The sequence below is a fragment of the Dermacentor silvarum genome, chromosome 1, assembly GCF_013339745.2.
Source record: "Dermacentor silvarum isolate Dsil-2018 chromosome 1, BIME_Dsil_1.4, whole genome shotgun sequence".
NCBI lineage: Eukaryota > Metazoa > Arthropoda > Arachnida > Ixodida > Ixodidae > Dermacentor > Dermacentor silvarum.
In genome coordinates, this window is record NC_051154.1 from 158,045,606 (window position 1) to 158,071,717 (window position 26,112).

Sequence of the window (26,112 nt, forward strand, 5' to 3'; positions counted from 1 at the left end):
CAAGCGACGAGCACGTTGCAGTAAGTTTGCAGTAAGCGACCGAAGTTTCCAGTAAGCGATCAAAGTTGCACAAGCCAGGTGCTGCACATGTGCACAGAGCAGTTGGTGAAGCACCAGAACTGAAGTGTGCATCAGGGAACCATGCACACTGGGCCAGATCCACTGAATGCAGCGTTACATTTATTTTGGAGCCAGCAAGGGTCTTATATGCATAGCATAATTGCTGGTTCTTTTAAGTCAGCTTTGCCCCAATGAAGCCGTGTTATGCGGTGAAGCATAACGAAAATATTGTGGTCAAGAAAGTCGAAAGTAACCACTGTCGCGCAACATTGTAACACGCGCGCAAGCACCGTCCTCGGTCATAGTACGAGCACTGAGACATCTAATAACTGTACTGACAGCCATTCAGAGCTGTTTCTGACATAGCTGTGGCGATTGGTGGCCTTCCTCACAATTATGTTTTCCTGGCTGTTCTTTTCTTTTTTTTTTTTTTTTGCAGTTCCTTGAAAACCATATCAACGGGGTTCTACTGTATCTGCTAACCACCAAATGCCTTCTTCGTCTGCTTAATTTCAAGTTTATTCAAGTTATAACTTTTGTTTGTTACAAAATGTATATAATACAAGATGTACTTCCTAAAAGCTCTCAATTAAAAAAAAAAAAAAACTAGACAATTGTTACCCCTGTAGCTTTGTCAAGATTGCTTCAAAACTGTGTACTGCTCCTTTATAACCAGTTTATTAAAAGTGAAATTTTGTTGCAGTCGACATTTAAGAGCCACAAAACCATGGTTTCTCTTATAGAGCTTCGGCGGCAAATGAGCATGGGTGCATCCAGCCTTGGCGTGGGCACCCAGCTGTATGTGCGCCGTTTGGGCCACTTAGTGCAGCAGTGGCTCACTCGCTATTGGATCTGGGTGGTGGCTACCATGCTGATGGTAATCTCACTGGGTGGCACTGACGTGGTACTCTATCGCATCGCCTACATGTTGCTTTTCTTGTTCTTCATCCTAGTCTTCCAGGTAAGTGCCCTTAAATGTTGCTGAATTCCTTTGAGTCATCTTAAAGGGACACCAAAGAAACACTATTAAGCATGGTGAGACACTAGATTACACACCTGTAATAATCTTAAGTATAGGCTTGATAAGCCAGAAGTGACGCAAAATCTAAAGGTTGATGAAATTGCAGCACCAACCTGATGTGATGTCATTGACTTTGCAGAATCTGCAAGATGCTGTGTAATTGCTTATCACATGAAAAGACCACATTACATTAAAAGTAGACAATTCTTTTTTACTGCACCGCACCACAGTTACCCGATTCTAATGCATCCTCAAATGTAATGTACTCCTGAATTTGATCATCAGAAAAAAAAAAAAACAGAAAATCTAATGCCATTTATCGCATTGCTCACATTCTGATTTGTTTACAGAAAGAAATACATTCTTCATGCTGGTGTGTCATGCACAAGCAATTGAGTCACTCATTGGTGTCAGTAGGACGAAGCTTCTCGCATTTCTTGCGTAGGCCTGCGAGTTTCTGGATATTAGACAACTTCTAGCATAGTGGGGAAAGAAATTTAAAAAAAAAAACATAATAGAGGAGCATTTGAACTTCCCCATTAACCAGCTTCTGAAGATAAGCTGATGGATATTATGTGCATCTTTTCACTATGCTGGCTGTACAACAATATGGCAGGCTCAATGACGTCAGTGCATACCCTCTATATAGTTTTCTTCAGAATTTTCACAGAATTGTCACGCTTATTTTTTGGGTATTCTGCAAGGGCTGATCACTTCCGTCTTGTGTAAGGTGTCAGTCTCGGGCACCTCACTTGCTCACAATTCACATGTTGCAGGCATGGACTTGTTTTGTAATGCATTCATCCAAGGTTCCAGTAATAAAATGCATCCATTGCTACATTTGTCGGCAGAACTTTTTTGTTTTTTATTACATTTATTCTTTGCCCTCATGAAACACATACTAGTTTTCATTTCTCATAGTGGATCAAAGTTTGACTCAAGGGCTGTGCAATTTTATGCTGTACATTACAAGTAAAACCTAATACATACAGCCATGACATTAAGAGTTAAGTGCAGGTATAGATGTCATTGAATGGATGTGAATTGCATTGGATTTTAACATTTTGTGGGATTGTACAGTAACAAATAATTGAAATACAAACAAGTTATTGCTAACTGGAGTGCATTATTTCAATTCTGCTTTTGCCAGTCATGTAACAGCTGCCTGATTTCAGTTTGTATGCAGTATAGACCACTTATAACGTAACTGTTTATAGTGCAGGACCGGTTATAGTACGGTCTTTTCAGACTCCTGTTAATTTTCCCATAGCACTCCATGTATACGCATACCGCTTACAGTGCAGCTGCGTGAGACGAAATACCGGTTATAATGCGGCTTCCGCGGGAAAATCTCGCCGACAAGGGCGGCAGCGAGCACGCTTCTCAACAAGGTGCGTGCTCTCGGCCGACGTGTGCATTATTCAATGCAATCAAACTCTCGTTAATTCGGACTTATTTGGCCGCACATCGGTTAATTCGGACTACTTTCGGAGCTCGAGGAACGGCGCAAATGTGCGAGGCAAAAGAGCAAGAACGGCCCTAGCGTCCAACCGAAACAAAGCGGCGGAGTCCGCATCGCCACGGCCATCAGTTGAAAACGTACGTGAATGACAGCAACGCTGGTACGCTTCGAGCCTATTTGTGTCTTTAAAGCATGTATTCTTGCTTTTACCGCTGCGCATAACACCGCGTTGGCCGCGGGCTTTCGTAACTGCGTAGTCGTCATCCACGATCGCGTCGATAGCGGCTGCGGTTTTCTCCGCAGCGGTTGCGGCGAACGGTAGTTTCTTTTTCACTCGATACGCGCATCGGCCGCGTGCCAAAAAAAACTGCGTAGTCGCCATCGATGATCGCATAGATAGCGACCGCGGTTTCGACTGCAGTTGCAGCGAACGGTAGTTAATTCGTCCAGACTCGGTGCGTGCGCTGGGCGCATGCCTTCAGCACCGCAAAGTCACCGTTCATAATCGCGTCGATAGCGGTCACAGTTTTTTCCGCAGCGGTTGCGGTAAATAGTTGTTTCTTTTTGACTCGGTGCAAAGCTGTCGAGCTTGAAGAGCACCGGCTACATCGCGATTATGTTTTCGCCAGCTCACTGGCGAAAACGTAATCGCGATGTGCGTGGGATAGTACAAAGCGTGTCTACATGCTTGGTCTACATGCTTTGCATACGTGCACGGCTTGAAAATCGTTGTTTTGGTTATAGTGCGGTACCGCTTATAGTGCAGATATTCGTGACTCCGGCGACTTACATTATAAGCGGTCTACACTGTACTTAGTGTGAGATCGTGGTCTCAAGTTACTACTCGAAAAAGGGCTTCTACTTTGTAATTTGTTGTTCACATTTCCTTTATCCATGGCTGTACATAGTCTGGCAACCTGGTTTTATCTGTTTAGAGTTTCTTGGTTTGGTAATGCTAAGTAAGAATTATTTTCAGATAATGCTTGCACAGGTACTGAGTACAAACATAATTTTCATATTGCCAGCATGCCCACTTTTTTTTAGATTTGGTGTGCACATTATGATCTCTACTTTGCAGGTCTCGTACCAGCTGTGGATAAAAGTCATGTATGGCTTCTGGTTGACTGTGATCATCTATTCAATGCTGGTGTTGATTCTTATATACACCTACCAGTTTGAGAAATTTCCACACTACTGGCAAGCCTATTTGCACATACCTAAAGAGATGTGAGTCCTTTTCTTTTAATAGTAAAAAAAGCTGTATTTTTATTTGTGTGCTAACATTTAAGGTTTACATTTATATGAAATAATAATGCGTCAGATGATTCATTGTGACATTTGGTGGGGCTCAGTTTCATGAATAATTCACATACACATAGAATAGTTTGTCATGCCAACATGGCCATGACTGAGGTGTGTGACATGTCCTTTAAATCACTTGACAAGAAAAACGTGCCACGTGAGGCTATTATGCAACACTTCCTATCACTGAAAGACAAGTACAATGCAACGTCCTATTTTACAGACGCCTCAAAGATGCACAAGGCAGTCTCGTGTGCTGCACATAGTCACGGCTATAATATTACAAGAACTCTTAATACAAGTTGCAGCATATTCACTGCGGAAGCATATGGTATTCGACTGGCTGTGGATCATATATGACAACATAGGATACAAAAAGCTGTTATCTACACAGATGCACTAAGTGTCGTAACTGCACTAGCTTCGGGAAAGATGGGAGACAACCATGTTTTTAATCACCTGCTAAAATCCATTTATAACGCTTGCAACGAAGAACTTTCCCTCGTGGTATGCTGGGTACCGGGCATTGCGGCATAGCAGGAAATGAGACGGCTGATCAGAGTGCTAGAGAAGTTGCTCTACATGGTGACATTGAAGTTACTGTGGTCCCTAGTTGAGATATTAAACCTTACGCCCATAACCGGCTACGACAGCACTGGCAGTCCCAATGGGATAAAGAAACGCTAGACTAACGAAAAGAAAAGTCGCTAGACTAACAGACACCACACTTTGCAGGCTACGTATAGGACACACATACGCAACACACACCATGCATTGCACCGTGCATGTGATTTCTTGTGTTACCTGTTAATGGGCACACAACCACCCGTATGCGAAAAATGTGGAGAACAACTCGCTGTCTGGCACATTTTAATTGAATGTCCAAGACTTCACCAAACAAGACTACAGCATTTTATAGAACTTTACACATACAACATACCGTCTCATCTTGCATTATTTTTATCCCATGACCCTATGTTTAGTGTCAAAAGAGTTTTTAAATACCTCGCTGACGCCCAGCTCTTAAATACTGTGTACTACAATCCAAACCATCATGCTCCGTCACATACGTGAGGAGCCTGAGGTACTGAATGCCTCGAGGTCTCGCAGCTTTTTCGCATGGTAAAAGTACTTTGCTGATGGCTTCGAGGCAAATATTTATCTCTTATACTCACTAAAAACTACAAATAATCTGCATGACATATAGATGGCATATAACGTATACCAAGTGATCGCTCATAATCACCAATATCTCTTTATAACCCATGCCACAGTTGAAATGCCTCTTATAACAGTTACACCATTGTTTAGCTAGGCCTTTTACACCTTTGTCACTACGAGATTTTTTACCCCTTTGTATAGCACACTTCAACATCCTTACCATTCTTTTACGACTTTTATATTTATATTATAAATCATTGAATGTATCCATAGACTTGGCGCTCTTTGGCCAAAGATGCCCTTGTGCCATTAAAACCCATCAATCAATCAACATGGCCATGACTGAGGTCTACACGTGGCAGAATTGCAAATATTGGAAACCTATGTTGATGCTAATGCACAGTTTTTTTTTTTAGTGCGATAGTAATTATATGGACATTCCAGGCGCATTTCTGCCGTCGGCGTCACCGTGATGTTTCGCATAAAGTCCAGGGCGATAGCATTGTCGCCATGTGCGAGTGAAACCAGTGCGAGGATGAGCGGACGATGGCGGCTCATAGCTTCGTGTGCGCTGTGTTATTTGCCGCTTAGTTCGCTTTGAAGCGTGAGGCAGCATGAAGGTTAATTTACTCGGTGCTGCTGTCGCACTTCCTCACTCCAGTGTTCTGACAGCGAGTTTCCGCAGTCATCGAGTGAGATGTGTTCATGTTTGCTTGTGCACGCATGACGCCATGCTTGTTAATTGAGTTAGTAAGCGAATGTTTACAAGTTTATACGGCTGATAAAGCTACTATCCTTACTTTGTATAGCTGACTACTAATTTGCTATCGCAATCGATGATTTGCCTTCGAGCGAAACTGGAACTTTTTTTTTCTTTTTTATTCATAAAAGCCTAGTGTAGGCACCTCACTTATTGGTGTTGCTGTCACGTAGTACCAGAATTCTTGGTCCGCTTATTCGAGATGCTGTAGTTAGACCCACCGTGGTGGCTTAGTGGGTTTGGTATTGCGCTGCAAAGCATGAGGTCACGGGATCAAATCCCGGTCGAGGTGGCTGCATTTTAATAGGGGAAAAATGCAAAAACACCCATCTGTCATGCATTGAGTGCACATTCAGGAACCCCAAGTGGTCAAAATTATTTTAAATTCCCCCACTACGGCGTGCCTCATAATGAAGTTGTGGTTTTGGCAGATAAAACCTCATAATTTAATTTAAATTTTTGTGCTCTAGTAAGAATATGTAAATGTACATGCTACTGTTGCTAAAGCTGGTCACTGCTTAGTTAGGGCGTGTGAATATTTGAAACTCCCGAATAATGAATGGAATAGTGTCCTATTCGATTCGGAGAGCCAGTCAAATAGTCATTACTTGTAAATGTGAATATTTTTTTAATATCTTTAGTATATTTCAGATTATCTACTGCGCCCAAATAAACACAAAATTGGAGAAAAAGTATGATAAATTTTCACCGCAGTGGGGCATAGTATAAACATAGAACTTGTGTAGCGGAGCAGGCTACGTCACTTAGGTAGCCATATTTTACAGGCTGTAGAGCGATCATTTGCACACTCTGAAGAGCCATGTGTATGCAAAGAAACTACTTGTTTTGCCCTAATGCTTCATTTGTGGTTTTAATAAACTCTTTAGAAAGTAGTATGTATTATGTACATACAGAAACGTGCTAACTGTAAAAATACTGAGATGTGAACATCGTTTTATATTAATTGTGATAATGGCTCTTCATTATTTGAAGACTATTAGAAAAGTATTAAATATTAGATTCGATTCGCTTCTGGCACTATTCGATTCGTATTCGATTCGGTTTCAAAAATCACTATTCGCACACCTCTACTGCTTAGCATAGGACATATGCTTCCAATGATGAAGTACCGTATGCGAGCAGGGTTAGTCAATCTTCATTCAGAGAAGTACAGAGATAGCAGGGCACACACATATTGTGCAAGTGCAAGAGTTGCACTCCTCCTGTCATCTTTCTTCATGTTATGCGTCTAAAACCCTTTCGGCCCTGGCGTCCTATAAAAAGGACACGAAGAGAAATTGTTCTAAATCTTGACGCAAATGGTTAGCAAACTCAAAAAAAGAATTTCAGCTCTTCTCCATACAACTTCGCAAGCATAGGCGACAGTTTCTTCATCCTTGTCTTCCTCAGAAATGCCTAGAGGTGAAATCAAAATGGTGGAAGGCAAGAAACATGACTGCAGCAGTATCCACATCTTTTGATCATATTTTACTCAATACCTATTGTCTCGGTAGCGATCATAATTTTGTGTGTTATTCCTGATGTGTTTAGGGGTGTATTTATATCGGGAAGTTTTGCCTGTTATTTGCGCACAGCCCGCGGCACGCCATGATCTGCGTGTCCTAAATATAGGACACCAGGGCTCGGTGGTTGTCAAGAGCCGTGCATGAGTTGAATGCACGGTGAGGACGCTGTTGCTTGTGACAGCTTCCGATTTCTTGTGTTATTATTCCCGAGGCAGTAAGTCGGCCTGAACTGCTGTATTCAGTAGAAAGGGGACTCCTATAGTAAAGAGTATGTGTATCAAGTACCTAGATATGTTTGGTCCACTATAGGAAGTATGCTTGTTGGAGGTAGATAACGATGAAAAGCAGGATTTAAAGTGTGCTTTTGCAGGCTAGGGGAGCAGTAATTGCTGTACAGTAGACGAAGAATTCGCTGTGTCTGGCGAAAATACATCAAAGTGAATATCAAGTAATGAAGGCTATTCAAGTGCAATGATGAAGAAAGTGTGCGTGTTGGAGGTAGAAGACGATGACGATGAAAACCCGGATACACCTGTCCCGAACCAAGGGGTCGCAGCAGAGTGCGAGAACAAGAGGACCAGTGCAGCAGGCTTTTAGAACGGACTAGCGCATGCCATGCTGACCATTGATCACACGCCGCCCAACATTATTTTCGTTGTCTTTGGCATCCTTAGCATCCCCACGTTGCGGCGTCTATGGGCGGTACACACAGTTTGCTTTTGCAGGCTTGGGAGCAGGAATTTGCTGTAAGGCAGACGAAGAATTGGCCATCTATGATGAAAATGCGTCCGACAAAGCGACTATCAAAGATAGAGGCCATTCAAGTGCAATGATGAACCGTATATAACGAGCACGAAGAATATTTTTGAGGCCTTTGACGCACAAGAACCACTGTCAAATTGCCATCATGCAAGCTTTTGAACATTTGAATGTGTGATACAGCTCAGAATAATATGCAACTTCGAAATACTTCATATTGCTCTCTACAACCACTAAGCCCTGATGTCCTATATATAGGACATGACGCCAAATCTCATACTTACGTTATAAGCGGTCTACACTGTACTACTTCATGCAAGCATGCAGTAAATAACATTGGAAATATGTCTCTTGCATGACAACCTCCTTTTAACAGTTATTTTTTTGCTTGTGAAGAAATATGGTGGCTATGGAATCTAGATAGTTCCCAAGATATTTGCATGTGCTTCCTCTATTCCTTGACTACAGTAAAAGCTCGATGATACGAATCTCACGGGGTCACGAAAAATATTCGTATTAGCCGAAATTCGAATCATCGAAACACAATTAAAACTACTGTCGAATCTCGATAATTCGAATTCGAAGGGGCCCGAAAATTTGTTCGAATTAAAAGGACGTATTTTTGAAGTATTCGTGCACCATAGCAGGATGCACGAACGGTGCGAGTCGTGAAATATCGCGGCGCGCAAGCGCATAGCAAGCGCGGGCCACGAAACTGCCCACGCCGGCTAACAGTCGCTTCCCGATAACGACAGAAAACGAAGCTTCAGGGAGCGAGCGGGCGGCGCCGGCACACGGGTGCGCGCGGAGACCCCGTCGAAGGTGAGGGAGGAGGGCGGCCGGGAAGCGGATTTGGCCGCGTCAACTCCGCCGCTTCGGTGGCTCCCCTCGCCCTCCCTCTCAACTCCCTTGTAGCTCTCACCTTCGACTCCGTGCGCGCCCGCCGCCGTGCTGGCGCCAGCTTATTTTAGCCGCCCCCTGAAGTTTCGTTTTCTGCCGTTATCGGGAAGCGAGCGTTTGCGGGCGTGGCAGTTTCGTTGGCCCGACTGTGCCTCCGCCGCTGCTTCCCTCTGCGCTGCTGCCGCAGCGTGCAAGGTCAACATGTGACTAGAAAATAGAGAAGGGTTCACTGCCATTTTATCCGCGTGGCTGAGACGGCACTAGTGTGTGCTAGAATACGGTTGTCTAGAACACTCTAGTCGGCACGTACACGCTTGTTCCGGCGCGATGCAGAAACGGCGACCTTGCAATTTGAGAGAGAAGGAAATTTTCGCTGCGGGTTCTTTTTTTTTTTTTTCCCCCGTTCCTTCGCGCGCGGCATTGAGGGGTCTCTCCTGAGCCTTTGCTCTATGGCGGTGTCGGAGCAATGCCGGTCGGAGGCGCCGCCGCGTGATTTGGCGCGCTGCTAAGAGCAGTGTCGGTGCGCGGTATGTTCGAAATAAGCGTGTTCGAATTCGCTTGCTTCGCGTTGACGTTGAACGAAAGCACGTTTTTCATGATAGTCTCGCTGTGCAACAATTGTGCTCAGTGTTGACGTTGCGAGGCCTAGCTCCTTAGCCAACTCCGTCCGCTTCCTCTTGGGATCCTCATCGACCTTTCGAAGAATGTCTAATTTCTCTTTAAAGGAGAGTGCTTTCCGCTTGCGAGACATAGCTCGCTGCGACTAGGCAAAATGGTGCAAACACGAAGAACGCGGCCCAAAGCGCAGCAGCCACTCCATCTGACGGCTCGCAGAAAAGGAGGAAAAGTACAAAAGCACCAAAAGCGCCACCGCTTCAAGAAGCTCTTCGCGCCCAGTCGCGGAGTCCGCGCTGTCCGGTGCCGCACCTCCGCACCAAAAGAGGAGAGAAAGCGCGTGACTGCGCGCTGTTCTCTTTCGCGGCCGTCGGTGAGGCGGCGTTTATTCGTATCAACCGACGCAGGCTGAAAATCGATTCGTAACAACTGTTCTCTAGCACGTTGCAAAGTAATGGGGCTCGGCCAGGACCACAGAAAAATTCGTATCATCTGGAAATTCGTATTAGCCGTGATCGTATCATCGAGCTTTTACTGTACTCAATCCTTCCATGACTTCTGGTGTCTGTACTGACTAGAGTGCCTTTTCCTAATATATGAAGGTCATATGGTGTAGTTGGTTATATATTACGCAGATTTATAAATTACCCTCTTGATGACACGGATGTGACCTGTTGTTGAATATGCCATTCTAAAACTAGCCTGTTCTTTGGGCTTATTGAAGTTGAGTGTTGCCCTCATTCTATTCAAAACTTCCTTAGTTAATATTTTTTACGAAGCCCAAAAGCAAACTAATGGTATTCAAGTTTACTTGGCTGCTCACCATTCAAGATTTTTTAACTCGGATTTAATTTGAGCCTAAATTTTATTATTCATCCCTAATATTTTCATAAGTGTAACATTGATGTATTTTATTTATTTTTTCTTTTGTACTGCAACAATTACATTACTACATACAAAGATATGTTGTGTGTACTTTTTCTTTCCACTGATCAAATTCATATATAATGTTTTATCATTTTGCAGCCAAAAGGACATTGGTTTGGAGGTGTACCAGTCTGATCCTGGAACTCTTTTCCTGAAACTACTGACGCCAACTTTCTTCCTTATAATTACCATCATCCAGCTGCACTACTTTCACCAGGAATTTATTAAGCTCAATGAAGACAACTACCGGTGAGCAGATGCCTTTTTTTTTTTCCTTTAAGCTTTTTTTGCCATGAATAATAGTTTTGCACTTCTGCACAGCCTGACTTTTGGTGTAGTTTTGTTGCACTAAGAAAGTGATTAGAAGCAAATCTTTCTTTCACAACGTTTCACTTCCCAGAAACATTGTCAACTTTGCACACACCAGTACCTAGTGCAGGCTGTTAAAAATAAATAAGACCATCAGTCAACCATAATGTTTACATTCTAGAGAGGCCTGGAATTTCCCACTCTTGAGTTGACAGCAGTTCGTTAGAGTCGTAAGAAATTCACAAACACTGGTTGCCAAGCAATGTAATTTGTTGGCATTTTTCCTGCCTGCCCTGCCAGTAGCTGAAGAAACAAAGTAATGCAATTATTGGTGGGAAAGGATTAAGCACACACTGTGGTTCTATCATCATCCTTACCCAAGTGTATTGTTTAATGTTGCAGCAACAACAGATGTGAGGAGTAAAGTTAAAATCATTGAGTATTTTCACAGACCAAAGTTTGCAGATGGGCAGAGAGATCTTTCATTCTTGTGCAGCAACCATCCAATCAGCAATGAAGAGGAGCCAGGTGCCACCGAAGGAAGGCCCCATCCCCAAGTTGCGCCTCCAGCTCAGACAGTAGATGTGGCCATTCCAGTTGAGGTGGCACCTCCAGTGGTAGCACCTAGCCCATCACGCCGCCACTCAGATGCCGAAAATTCTGATGAGGTGGCCACACCTGCCACTGTGGTGCCACGTGCTGCTAAAGCTAGCCAGTCACAACCACCAGAAGATGCTGCCTCTCCTAAGAGTAAGCAGGACTTGCTGCTCCCTTGGGACCCCGTCCTGTGACCACAAAAGCTTGCAGTTTTTTCTTTCTCTCCCTTGCTTTTTTGTGGCCATGCTGCAATGCTTGGCGTTGTTTTGTATTAGTACTTCCAGCAGAATTTTGTACAGCTCACATTATAATTCTGGAATTCCAATGTATGAATTATGTGATTTGCAGCCATTTCGCAAATAGGCACTGATACATACATCTTAGTTATTTAACTGTTTCACTGTCACTTTGAGACTGCAAATTAAAATTTGTTGCTTTGACTGAGTCTGCATGGTTAAAGAATTATGTTGTGAAAGAGCATGCGATAAAACTATTTTTTTTTTTTCATAAAAAGAAGTACAGTAAGCATTTCATAAGTTGACCTCAATGACACTTGATAAAATAGATTTAATTACCTCAAGTTCATATGAAAGAAAATCCTAAAAAATGTTGACAACCAAGTTAGTGGTAATTCTGACAAGTGCAGTGGTAGAAAATAGAGATGGCTGCAAACTTTGAACTGGTGTTCATATACAGAAAGCATCCAAAAAAGAAAGGAGAATGTAAAGTATTTATGTGTAAAAGACAAGCTAGTTAGTTGACTGAGTAATGCATTATGACGTCCAACGGTGAAAAAGTATGAGGAAGAAATCGGACAGGAAAGTTGCAAGTCCAGCATCTTCTCCGATTTCTTCCATTTTTTTACCTCTGAAATTCATGTAGTGGTAAAGGGTGGGATGATTGTGGTTGGTTTTATAATAAAATGTCATGCTTAGTGCCACCACTTACTTTTTTTTGGGGAGGGGGGGAATTCAGGCTTAATATTATATGAACGTTTCATTATCCAAATTGAATTGAATTCTGCGGTTTTACGTACCAAAAGTATGATTTGATTATGAGGCATGCCGTAGTGGGGGATTCCGGACTAATTTTGACCACCAGGGGATCTTTAACGTGCCCTCAATGCACTGGTCATGGGCATTTTTGCATTTCGCCCCCATCGAAATGCAGCTGCTGCTTTGATCCTACGACCTCCTGCTTAGCAGTGAATCACCATAGCTGCTAAGCCACTGCAGTGGCTCATTATCCAAAATTCTTCAAGCAGTGACTGTTGTCACTCAGCTCAAGAATGCCTAACGCTTGGAAAAAGTTCCTTTGTTGAAGTGCACTTGGAAAAAGAAGGTTTTGAAATATCATATAAAATCTTGTGTATGACAAACAATGTATCTTTGTCATACTCAAGCACATGACAAACAATGTATGTTTGTCATGTGCTTAGAAAAGGATTGAAGTGCCTTAGATGCTTGCTGCCCAGTAGTCCCTCATTGTAATGAATTACTGTTAAGCAAGATACCACTGATTTATCAAGCTTCACATTCTGATAATATATTGTCAGTGTATTCATATAACTTCTTTATTCATATAACATCTCGCATTGAGAATTAATTCTTGAACAGCATAAATAGGGTATTACTCGAGGCTGCTTTTGTTCGTTTTTTTTTTTTTGTTTGCTTTTTAACATATGGGGTGATCATCTTTAAGTTTTACGGACTTTCTAAAAACCGCCTTTTGTCTTTCTAGAAACCGCCGACATAATTCTAGTCCTTGAGCTGGATTATTCAGAGAGGCAGACATTACTTGCACGAAAAATCAACACATATTTAACTAATTAACTTCTTTATTGTTTACTGTACATTACATATTGCAATTTACTAATTGTAGCTGGTGAGTTTGCAAGGTGTATCCAATTGGAATGAATTTCCAGAATGACACCAGTTTGGAGATATGCAAAATCAAACTCGCCGTAAATAATGCTTTGATGTTCAATTTACCTTTTTACCAAAACGCTTTTTTATGCATTGAAGCACAAAAGTAATTGGAACGCCCATGTATTTTGTCCCACACTTTGTGAAATATCTACAAACTGATGTCATCCTGGAAATTCATTTCAAATGAATACGTCTTGCACGCTCACCGGCTACAATTCGTACATTGCAATATGTGCCAAAAAGTAATTAAAATGATAATTAGTGATTTTTTCTTAATTAGTTGAATATGTCTTTCGATTTCTCGTGCTAGTGATGTTCGCCTCTTCGAATAATCTAGCTCAAGGACAAGAATGATGCTTCTGCCACAGGCAATTTCTAAAAATTCCATAAAACTTAAAATGATCACCCCGTATAGTATGTGCCTTGTTGATGTTGTGTACCTCTTGCTTTTCCTTGTCCTTCTGTGAATGCAGCTTGCTTTAAATCATGTGACTTTGCCATGCTTACATTCTTCTTTTCTGTGCTTCTCTAAACCAGATGCATGACTACTGTAGTTTTTCATGCCTTTTCTATCACTGGGCTTGCTTGCTGCTACTTGTGTAAGTATGAATGTCACAAGCATGATCTTCACCCTTGCACTTGCCTACAGAATCCAGGTTGCGGTGGGCATCCCATCGTTATAGCTATTACTCCCTTGGCAATCACCTACGCTACCTGCGCAGACGTAAGCATTTGCACAGCCCTGTTTTCCTTTGCATTTGTCTTCAAGCATGACATGGGAACAGGAGGTTGTAGTTACATTTGCAACATGGCTACCGTGAGATAATTTATACTTCCCCTATATTTACTCAAGTAAAGTACCAATGGGAAGTTGGATTTAGCAGTAGTATGTATACCAGAAATAACAAATGTAAACATGAGTGTGGTATTCATTGTAAGTAACTTTATTTCTGTAAAGAAATGTTAATGGGATGCTTTAAGTTCCTTCATATAGTTTTTTATGCAAGGTATAGCACAATTATCTTCTATCCGTTGTCCCTTGTGCATCGTTGCCCTTATGCAGGAGCGAGTACTCAATATCTGCTTCTCTTAAGACAGTATACGAGGTGTGACACAAAAAAAAAGAGAGACTGGTCCAATAAATGATTGTACTTGCAGAATCAATTCTCTGTGACATTATCACCTTCAAAGTAGTCCCCTTCAGCATTCACACACTTCTGCATTCGGTGCTGCCATTGCTGGTAACAGTTCTGGAACGAGGTTTTTGGAAGGCCCTTCAGTTACAACCTTGCCTGAACTTCAACTGAGGTAAAATGGGTTCCCTTTTAGCAAGATTTAACTTTAGGAAATGAAAAAAAGTTGCATGGAGCCAAATCAGGTGAATAAGGAGGATGCCCCATCACAGTAATGTTTTTGCTGGTCAGAAACTGCTTGACAGACAGGGCCATGTGAGCGGGTGCATTGTCCTGGTGCAACAGCCATCCATCACTCCACAACTGTGGCCTTTTTTTTTTCAAAATTTTTTAAGTCTTTTTAGTACTTCACTGTATTAGTGTTGATTAACAGTCTGACCTCTGGGAACCCACTCAATCATTACAATTCCAATAATGTCGAAGAAGACAATTAACATTGCCTTGAATTTTGATTTTGACATGCAAGCTTTTTTTGGGTCTTGGGGATCCCGGAGACTTCCACTGCATCGACTGGTGCTTACTTTCTGGGTCATAGGTAAAAATCCATGTCTCATCACATGTTAAAACAGATTCCAACAAATTTGGCTCGTTTGCACTGCGTTCTAACATGTCCACACACACGTCTTTACGGCACCGTTTTTGGTCATCGGACAGAACATTTGGAACAACCGTCGCACAAATCTTCCTCATGTGTAATTCATCAGTTCAAATTTGTCGAGCAGCTTCCCTATCCAAGTTAACCAACTCCGCCACTGCACGAACACTTAATCTTTGGTCACCATGGATCACATCACGAACTTTGGCAATGTATTGGGCTGTAATCGCTGACCTTGGGTGCCCAGCATGTTCATCATCTTCCACACTGTCCCTTCCCCCTGAAAACCGCTTATGCCATTCAAACACACGTGCACGGGACAAAGTTTCAACTCCATAAGCCTCGGTTAACATTTGAAATGTTTCTGTGGCTGATTTCTTAAGTTTCACAAGAAACTTGATGTTGATTCGCTGTTCGGTTTTTACATTAGACATTTTTCCGGCAGAATGCAGTTGCACATGTTCACTCAGTGACACAGAACTCCCAACTGGCGTGATCGGTTAAGTTGAAACTGGCCGCATGAATAGAGGAGATGTGTGGGATGACGTCAGCAAAACAGTTGTTGCCAACTCCACTCTTTTTTCAAGCTACAGACTTAGTCTTGTTTTTTTTTTTTTTTTTGGTGTCACACCTTGTACTGCATGTTTTGGTTTCTCCTTTTCTTTAGTTTCAAGTTCATTGTTTAAAAATTCACCTGTTGCATACAGCACAGTTATGCTTCATCAGGTAGGTTACTAGAAGAGGCAGGCATTATACTTGCACGTAATATGCATCACCTTGCGACAAGCACTATCTGTCTGCCTGTCTGTCTTTCTGTCCGTCTGTCTGTCTGTCATTTATGTATGTATATGTGTGTGTGTGTATATGTAGTGTATGGATGTATGTATGTATGTATGTATGTATGTATGCATGCATGTGTGTATGTAGAACAGTGGCGCACTGACGGGGGGGGGGGGTTTCGGGGGTTGTAACCCCCCCCCTGAGGCCGACTTAACCCCCCTCTTTTGTTTAACCCCTTTTCTTTCCTTGCGCTTATTTGTACTGCAACTAAGATATAAGATGCGCAATCGTCTGCACACTCACAGAAAGCGCATTTTTTGTCAATTTCCCGTGAAGAAATTGAAATTGGTGCTTTTAGATGGTATTGGTAAACTGTCAACCCCCCCCCCACTGGCAGAGATCCTGGGTACGCTACTGATGTAGAACACTCATGTCTCAATTTTGTAGTGGAGGAGTGACATGGCCAGCACGCCAGCTGCGTGTTGCATACTGACCAACTTTAATAGACTTTCCACCAATATATACATGCACTAGGACACAGTGTTGCCCACCTAAACACTGAAACCGAAAACAGGTAAAATACGTACAGGATACAACACACTTCACATAAAAAAGAGAGATATATAGTAATGTCACAAATAATACAGCAAAATAGAATATAAAAGCAGCATGTACAATAATAATGACATCTATTGAAAAAGAAATGCAGCCAATGCACTGGCAGTAAGAGGTAGCAGTGTCAGTCACATAGAATATTCACACTGGAAAACTCTGAGAATGACTGACTAAAAAGAGAGTAGTCTGTCATTCATGTAATTTATGAAGGTTGTTCCAATTATCTGTAGTACATGGCTTACATGACAAATAATGTGAATGTCAAGGGGGGGAGGGTATTTTGCATTGGTGCTGGTAGTCCACTCTGTAGGACACGTACATGGGCATTATGATGCACTTTCTGTGCAAGGAATAGTAATGGTTAATATTATGGCAAAGGCAAAGACAAGAAAGTTTTCTGTGCAGAGAAAAGAATGGCAAATATAAGGTGGATTTTATGACATTTTTTAGTGCTAGCTGTATGATTGTAATTAGATGGGATAAACAGGCATTTTTGTGTCCCAACGGAAGAGACCTAATGAGCATAACATGGTCAGGACGAAGTGGATGAAGCTTATTCTGAGTATAAGAGGCTTTTATGACAAAGGGAATTTTAGAAAGGCCGGGCCTTTGCTTAAGTTCCTTGTTAAACATCCTAATGTGCGATTAGTGTTGCTTAGGGTGCATTCACACCGGCAATTGACAGAGTTTGCGCAATCTACCACGACTGGTGATCAAGGAGCGACTCATGGCGACCGATGTTCACACTGGTAAGTGCGACGTGTCCATCGGCACAACAGACTGTCTCGCGATTGATGTCCTTCACATCTGCTAGCACTGCCATCGCCATGTAAAATAAGCGTCAGCATATACAGACGTCCAATTTCTGCGCCACTAATTGGTTCAGTAGGTTTGCAACTGCAGTCACGCGACTGAAAAATTTAGCAGTGAGTAACTGACTTAAAACAATCGCTTTTCGACCAAAGCAACCATTTGCAACTACTTGTGACTAACTTGGTAGCGAGAACTCTGCGAGTCGCCGGTATGAATTAGCCCTTATTGCTAGTTTGATATGAGATTTAAATTTTTAGCTAGAGCATATATTCACTCCTAGGTATGATGACCCCAGTTTAAGCTATCTGAATGGGTCGCTGGAAGGCACTCACTTTTTTGTGAAACCTTAATTTACATTTGTTAGGATTTAATTTCATTAACTAAAAATGCACTCCAAAGTGTGATGTTATTTATATCAGACTGCAAAATATGGTCGGTCTTCATCAGTATAGTTGTAAACACAGTGGTTAATGCACCCAAGGCTATGTTACATCTGCATGTACAGGCTCGTCCACTCTTAGGGTGAGCACACAAGCGCTTGGTCGCGCTTCACAGAGCACCAGTGCAGCCAGCATGGTCACGAATCGAAGCAAAGCTGCGCAAGTGCAGCTTCATGTCGTCTGCTACATTGTTCGGGCATGCGAAGCCTGCGGTGTCGGGAATACGATTTCACTTTCAGTAGCATATCACCGTCGCAGGGAAACCAGTCTTATTTTTATTTTTATTTATTCCATACTGCTAGCCTGGTATGCTTATGCTTGTGTACTGTATGTAAAAGGCTGGCAGTTTCACCACCATCAGCCCGCTGAAGTGTACCGCCACGTGTAAACATTTGCGTTAGGTAAAAAGTGTTTGGCCTCTCTCGTTATTTTCAGCGGTTAACAAAAACCCATATCTTTGTCCATCAAGGGAGACCAGTATGCAGTTGTCGATGCAGTTCATTTGGCTCAGGGCAGGGAATCCGCTGGCCGCTTACATGCGACATCTGGCTTTGCAGACACAGCCATATGCTTGTGTGAGCAAAGTTCATTTTACCGGAACGCAGGCCTAACATGCCCAAACAGTATAGGAGACATGAAACCACACATCTAGTCATCAATGTGCCTGTGCATGTTTGCTTCAATGCACAGCGGTGTTTTTTGCACTGGCGCTTCACGGAGCTTGGCCACACACTAGCGTGTTCACTCTAAGAGCATGCGAGCGTATACGTAAATAACTGAGGAAGTGGATAGAGGAACAACTATCATCGTAGAGCTATGGTGGCTAGATGGGTAGGTCTGCCGACCGAGAGTAGTTCACCACTTCTCCGCATCATGATGCAGAAGTGGTGCTGCGGACAGTATAACGGTTCAGCTGCGTGCAACGTCGGCTGCGCTGTGTAGACGTGCAGCATGTTTGATAGTATCACTGCCTCCGATTTTAGCTTTGATGTACGCGTTATAGTACCGTTTTGAGCCAGTGTAGGCAATGCCATAATGAGGAATTTGTTATTGTTGTCTCGTCAGAAAACACAAAATGCTGAAGTGAATTTCTAGCTTGGCGACTGCAGTGGTCACATTTATTGGTATAAACGGGGTGCTCCAGCCCATTGTATTAAAGACGTGGATGGGTTCTTTTCCATGCATAAAACAGTACTGCAGTGATTTTATGGAAACACATTTACACGATATTTATCGAGTTCTAAAGTTTTAGTTTCAAGAAATCCAGCTATTGTGTTTTATTGCTTGGCATGGCAGCATTTATGCATGGCTTTACTGCCTTGGCATGACAGCATTTTGTCTACTTCCAAAAGGAGGGAGCTGGCTTCTTATTCAGATTTAATGAGCAGTCATTACACCACCGTAGCCTGGACAGAAACATTTGCTCACACATATGATCACACGCTCCCAGGACGATGACTTTGGTGAGCGTGATGCTGTTTCCATTTTTCACGCAAACGGAAAATGCAGCAGCCCTTGTACCTTCCAATGAATGCCGGGTCCAGCAGTCATGAGACAGAACACACGAGCTGATGATCTCTGCAAGCATAGGTGTAGAAAACTGAAAGTCGTCGACGCCATTTGCACAGGCTTCATTAACATCTCGTTCCTGGGATCCTTCCGCATTCTCAGAACAGCTTGCTGTCTTAATCACCTGTTGTGATCGCGGTCCCAAAAAATTTGTTTTCCTTTTTGGGGGGGGGGGGGAGGGGGGCATCACTTTTGAGAGGTAGGCGGGAGCGCCTGGCAGAATTGATGGCACTGCATTGTTGGTAAGCCGTGGACGCTCCCTTGAAATCAGGTCAACCTCTCCGTTGACCACATGGGGAAAATCGCGCTGAATGAAATGTTCTTGAAAGTGTCGCTCGCACACAATTGGTGTGCGAGCAACACTTTCAACCTTGGAACCAAGCTTAGATTATGAGGCACACTGTAGTAGGAGACTCCAGATTATTTTTGCCCACCAGGGGATCTTTAACGGGCCCCCAAAGCACGGGACAATGGCATTTTTGCATTTCGCCCCCATCGAAATGCGGCCACCGTGGCCAGGATTTCATCCCGCAACTTTGTGCTTGGCAGCGCAACACCATAGCTGCTAAGCCACCACGGCACGTGTGAAATTTTTTTTTTTTTTAGCTATGCGTTTGCACATCGCGATTTTTATACACATAATGTCTGCTTCATCAATTAACCTAGCTGAAGAGGCTGCACTGGGCTATCTGCCACAGGCTCTTTTCTTTTTTCCACTCGTGTTTAAATTAAAAAGATTGCGAACAAGCGGGTATAATACAGTCAAATCTCGATAATTTGAACTTCATCGGGCCTGAAAATTTGTTCAAGTTAAATGGAGTTCGAATTAAGGGAAGTTCATTAAATAAAGCTTATTGAATGTTAAGTGGCACATGTGAACCAAGCTAATACGTAAGTGATGAGTTCTGGAAATGCAACTTAACGGCAGCGTGGCATGTGCTACCATGAAGCCTACACATCTCGGCCAAATATTTACTTCTGTGATGCTGCACCTTAAGCAAAATTTGCATATAACCTGCACCTCGAATGTACTGTTAAACTCTTTAAAATTTTAGGTGTGTGTTATATGTGCCGAAATACAAGTATACTTGCAATGGAAGATGGGAGCAGCAGCTGGCGCGCAGGCGCACTGTCATGTTGAAGGTGCCGCCACATGAGTTGGCGCGCTGCTGAGAGCATGGTTGGCGGCACAGTAAGTTCAAAATAACCGTCGCAAACATCTACGGGTGCGAATTACCGGGCATTTTCACACATACAAATACGCATAATTTTTACAGCACCACAGCATCCGTTCAAATTAAGTGGGTGCAAATTAACAAGATTCCACTATATTTGTATACAGGGTGTTTTGTTAGACTATACAGAATCTTATTTTTTTTTATAAAAAGGCTATGAGCATAGTGAACAATCTCATTTTTGCAAAAAAAGTTGTAATGTGAGGCAAACATACCGTGCCGCTAATATGAATTTAAAAAGACAAATCAACAAAAATTTGTTTATTTACTTATTTATTGGGACTTTGAGGGCAGTTTATGAAAAATTTGGAGGCAGTTACATTTTAATACACCCTAATTTTTTTTAAATCTTGAAAATGGCACCTAATTTAAGGTATTCATCATAATGTCAATGCTCAGCACAGGCAATATTGATACCAAATAGTTTGCTGGGAGTGAAGAAACGACAGCCCCGCTATGTTACATCAGACAGAAATGCCCCGTGATATAGCCTGTGACAAATTTTGAATGATGGCATGTTGCAATAAATACTTATATGGTCACTCACGGCAAATGCATGTCAGGCAAAATGTGCCATTCAGTATCTGCCGCAACATGCAGTTTCAGACTTCGTGCTTTTTGTCACAGAATGTTTCCATCTGACGTGAGAGTAGGGTTGCCTATTCCCTGGTCCCGGCGTTCTCAGTTATTATATTGCCTGGATTGAGCGTTGATATTTGATTAATTGTATTTTGAATTAGGTGCCATTTTCAAGATTAAAAATATGGGGGTGCATTAAAATTTGACTGCCTCTAAATTTGTCATAAAAAACTGTGGTAGTGCTCTGGTAGCAAGTGCATAGTTTCCACACACGCACCGTATCTTGAAAGCAATCTGCAGATGCAACTTCGGGGTCGGTCAACTCGCGGTCGGCCTGCCGCCGATTGCGTTGCTGCTCCGTCCTTCTCGCATGGCACTCAGCAACTCAATCACGAGAAAAACCCGGTACCTCCATAGCGCCCGCACACAACCCGTAGCAACTGCCAGAGGAGGTCAACCCAGTGCGCTTCGCGTTGCCATAGCATCCAATCCAATTTTGACAGCAGTTCTTCCGAAAGAAAAAAATGTAAATTAAGTCGCACTGTTCTATAAGACCGTGGCTAAGAATTTTAAAAAATAGCGGCTTATACACTGGAAAATATGGTATATGTCAAATTGCACTTGTAACCAAAATGTGCAGTGTGATTTCATGTCACTTTGTACAAGTGGTGATGGTGGATATGATGTATGGGCATGCTACCAGCAGGGTGGGAAAAAAACATGAAGTAAAAGCATTCTAGTAGAATCTGACATAGTCACTTTGTTTTGACTCTGCTTTTTCATCTTTCTCTTCCAACAACTTAAAAGCTGTACAGGTCATGATTTTGGCTAGCACCTAGTTTTCTATTTGTTTCTCCATGACTTCTTTAATTTACCAAACCATGGGTTCTGGACTACGTGTTTTCTTCAATAAATCAACGTGCCTTACCGCCACGTTGATCAAGCCAAGCTGAAAGACTGCTGGGGGGGAACTGTTCTTGGAAGCAGTTTAGCTTTTTCTTATTTCTTTTTTTTTCATTTGTTCATTAGTACTGTGCAAAGCACTACATGTTATCAAATGGTTACCATGTTTTGCTACATTATAGCTTTTATTTTATTGTAATTGGAGCCAGTTTATTTTTTGCATGTATGTTTGATTTCAGTACTGAAATCTTATTTTTGTCAAATATTGTTGTCACTTGGAGTGTTTTTTACGGTGTGCTAACATTCCATGCTCTGTGGGTGGGGTGTGGAAGAGTGAAGGGGGTAAAGAATGCTCTTATTTCATTAGTCTTTTTTTCTGTCTCTCTCTCTTTTTTGAATTTGTTGGCTTGGCATCTTTTCTCTTTCTCTGGTTTGGGGTTATGCTTGTTTAGTAGGATGTCTGTGTGTATTACAATTGCACTGGACCTGTTGCGAAAATTGCCATATCGTATTGTCGCATGTTTTTATATTGGTTAGCAAGTTCTCATTTTCTAGCTAAGGGCTATATATTTTTTTTGTGCACTTACAACAGCATATGATGCCTTCTTTATCACGATTATTTTTCAGGTGTAGGTCTCAGTTGAAGCTTTTAAACCTTTCACATCTGGCAAGAAATACAGTAATGTGAAACTCGGAAGAAATCTTATGATAAACACAGTTTCAAGATGAGCAAAATTTCAGTGCACCAGTTGTACAACCACAATTGTGCAGTGTGCTGATATATTTAAATAGCACTGGTATTTTGCCAGCTGCTTGCAACGTCATTGTACGAACTGTGTGCAGATGCATCTATTGAGTACTGACACAGCTCACAGCTGATGCTGTGCTTCTGCTGTGCACATGGTTCATTGCTCTATTAGCATAAACATGTTCTTTCAGCTCTAAGCTAATGAAGAGCTCGTTCATTTATTCTAGAGTAAACTGTTTTGATATAGTATATTTAATATAATGTCTCTTGTACCCCATATATACATACAGCACCTGCACTTGGGAGTGTGTAGAGAACAAAGCCGATCTCGCATCTGGAACCAGTTGCCGAAACTGCACTGGGCAGTATTGATGTCACTTTTTCTTTATTACAAAAAAAAAAAAAAAAAGGCTGTCTTGAATATGGAAGCCTAGATTACTTTAGAATTGTCTATGATGCAGCTTGTTGCCTCTTTTCCACATGGATGATTTTTTAGTAGAATCTTGTAACTACCCTCAGCTTTTTAATATGCATGCTGTGATGAAGGTGCTTTGCAAAGTGCAGATAAGCAGTGTTTTCCAAAGCATATTTATATATGATTGATAATAGCTCTTTTAATGGGTTTGTTTCATAAGTATGAGTGGTGGACACTTGCCAGCCATTAATTTCTCTTAAAGTAAAAGAATAAAAGGTTGGGCTAAATAGCATGAAGTATTATTGAAGATTACATGTTGTGCTTACTTCAGGTTTATGTATTCTTTACAGCTTGTACGATGAACTTGTGTGTCTTGTTCTGCTCTATTTAATTTGATTTTTCTTCTTGCCAGGCCGCGACTCGGCGTGGATGTCTCTTGAACGCATTGGCAGCATGCTGTCAAAAGTAGCCGAAGTGTGCTGGCGTTTGCTTGAAATTCATATGATGAAAGTCGTGCTACTGGCAGTCTTCATTCTGGCAATATATGATGTAAGTTGGCATGCATTGGTATTGATCATTTTTTAACAGAACTTGTTTGGTAATTATGTAAACAGATTTCTCCGTGTAACTTGAGATTAAATACCTTCATCAGTATACTTATGCCAGTGTTAGACAACATGGAACAGCAGAATGTTTCGAAGCTAGTATAGAACTATGTAAAACTTCGATGTGAATCCTTTTCACAGTGAAAATATAAATTCACATTGCAGGGCACATTTAATGTAATTGCTTGTAATTAAAGATTGGACATTATCACTCTTGATTAATGACTAGTTTGCTCCTGTCAGTTTTATGCGTTGATATACTAGTTCTAGTGCAACTGTGCATGACAGTTCTTGCTGTGCTTTCTGGGTTAGCCAACCTGCCAAATTCTGCAGCAGGTAGCTTTCTTGCACCACATTAGTGGCCTGCATGAAAAGAGTGAATGTGCAGAGGCAAGGAATGAAGGAATACAGATTAAACATGGAAGCAAGGTTTTCAAAGCTGTAATTAGAAACTCTGAGCAGGCTTGGACTATCTACAGTTGTCATGTGAGCATATATATGAATGATTATGAAGGTTTGCTGTTTCATATGCCAAGTGTTAATGGGTGTACAGAGATTATTTTCCTTCAGCACTCAGTACTGCCTTCAAGCCAACAACCCTCCTTATATAGTATTAAGCCTCTTCTGGTGATGCAAGGTTGCATCACTGCTGATTGTCATGGTGGTACTCCTTTTCTTTCTGTCGCTTGATGAATTGACACTACCAACCTTGTTTTCACATACCTGCTTCTTCCAAGTTCCTTGAAACTCTATAAGCAGTACAAGTGCTTGTGCAGCAGAAGTCGAAGCCAAACTTAATGACGTCAGCAAGTGGCAAGCTGAGTGATTTTTCACACTGCCAGAGAGGACGTGCAGGTGGCAAATTCTGAGGCACAGTGTCCAACCCTGATAGGGCCTTTTAAGCTGTAGCATGGTGGGAAGAAAGTGGCAGTTGCAAACATGTGGAAGCACTGCAACCAGAGCATTGTAAGCAAGGAATTGTTGACATGCAAAAGCAGAATTTAGCAAGCCTTATTTTTAGGGAAATAACAGTGACTATACAATTGATTCACTGTTGGAAGCCATTCCTTCTTTCTCATGGCTCTTTCTAAGTCTGTTGCTTGCAGTTAAGAAATTCAAGCACATGATGCCACAGGTAAAATGGTGGATGATAAAGGTTAGTTTGCTACTGGTGAGATAGAAAATGAACATGTGTTATTGCCACTGACCAGAACTTCTTGAATAGTAGGATATGCTCTTGAGTGTGCATCAATGGTATGTATTTTGTGTTGGTTTGTGTGGTGCCATATTACAGTCAAACCCACTTATAACAATATTCAAGTGCCAAGAAAATCCCATTGTTATAACCAGTAATTGTTGTAACAGGGTTGCAGGAAAAAAATCGGAGGGGACAAACATTTTAATTAGACAAGGAAGCACATCAAACCCACTTATAGCATTACCAGTTTTAACAATACTCAGTGAGAAGCTGCTGCACTATGAACTTTTGTGTGTGTTCTATGGTAAAATAAACCGCTTACTACAATGTTGCTATGCCGCGTTATTGGCTATAACAATTAAATCTTTCTACTGGGTGCCTGCTAGGAGGATATAAAAAAATTTGCTGGAGTGGAGGGGGTGCTCTTCAAGTGAAGCCAGCGCCACCATATTGAGGTGGGCAGAAAGCTCGGTGGCTGCCGGATTGTGTGCAACAACTGCAGAGCACGGTGATCTTTCCTGTACAAAGGTGCCTCTGCAGCACCTTAGTATGCATGCAGTCCGATTGCAGCGAGCATGGTTTAATCCTGCGTGTTGGATTGAACCATGCTTGCCACCCCCAAATTTATGTTGGCCCACCTCCAAATTTCAGTTTAGTAATGGTGACCATTTGCAAGAATAAAAGGCTGCGAAAGCACCTGATATGATACACGGCCAGTTTCCTGCCCATCACAAGATGGCCGCCGCTGGCTTCTCTGTCCTCTATGGGTAGATATACGCAGCTTCCACTCCAGCAATTTTTTTTTACATCCTCCTAGGGTGCCTGCGCCATAAAGAAAAGGAATGCAAAATCCAGGAAAAGAAAAAAAAAAGCGAAATCCTGTAAAAAAAAAGTGAGAAGAAAAAAGTGTGCAGCAGATCCAGCATGCCCTGTTGGAATCTATACACAGCGAAGCTTACAAGGCAGTGTTCACGCGCACCTTCTCATCTGGCTCAAGGATTTCCCTTAGAGGAGCTCTGCTAATGCAATGCAACTTTGAATGCAACCAGTGTTATAGGGGTAGAAAGAGGCAAGCTGGTTTTCTGTGCCATTTGTTT

General features: G+C 42.2%; 1 protein-coding gene across 1 annotated transcript in view; it reads left to right on the top strand.

Moving 5' to 3' along the window:
- Positions 1-26,112, top strand: part of LOC119436281 (piezo-type mechanosensitive ion channel component 1-like) — a 226,650-nt gene that overhangs the window by 62,131 nt on the left and 138,407 nt on the right. Inside the window, 6 exon segments of the mRNA XM_037703080.2 lie at positions 804-1,021; positions 3,622-3,770; positions 10,593-10,742; positions 11,299-11,552; positions 13,977-14,051; positions 23,625-23,761. Coding sequence (XP_037559008.1) covers positions 804-1,021; positions 3,622-3,770; positions 10,593-10,742; positions 11,299-11,552; positions 13,977-14,051; positions 23,625-23,761 — 983 coding nt within the window.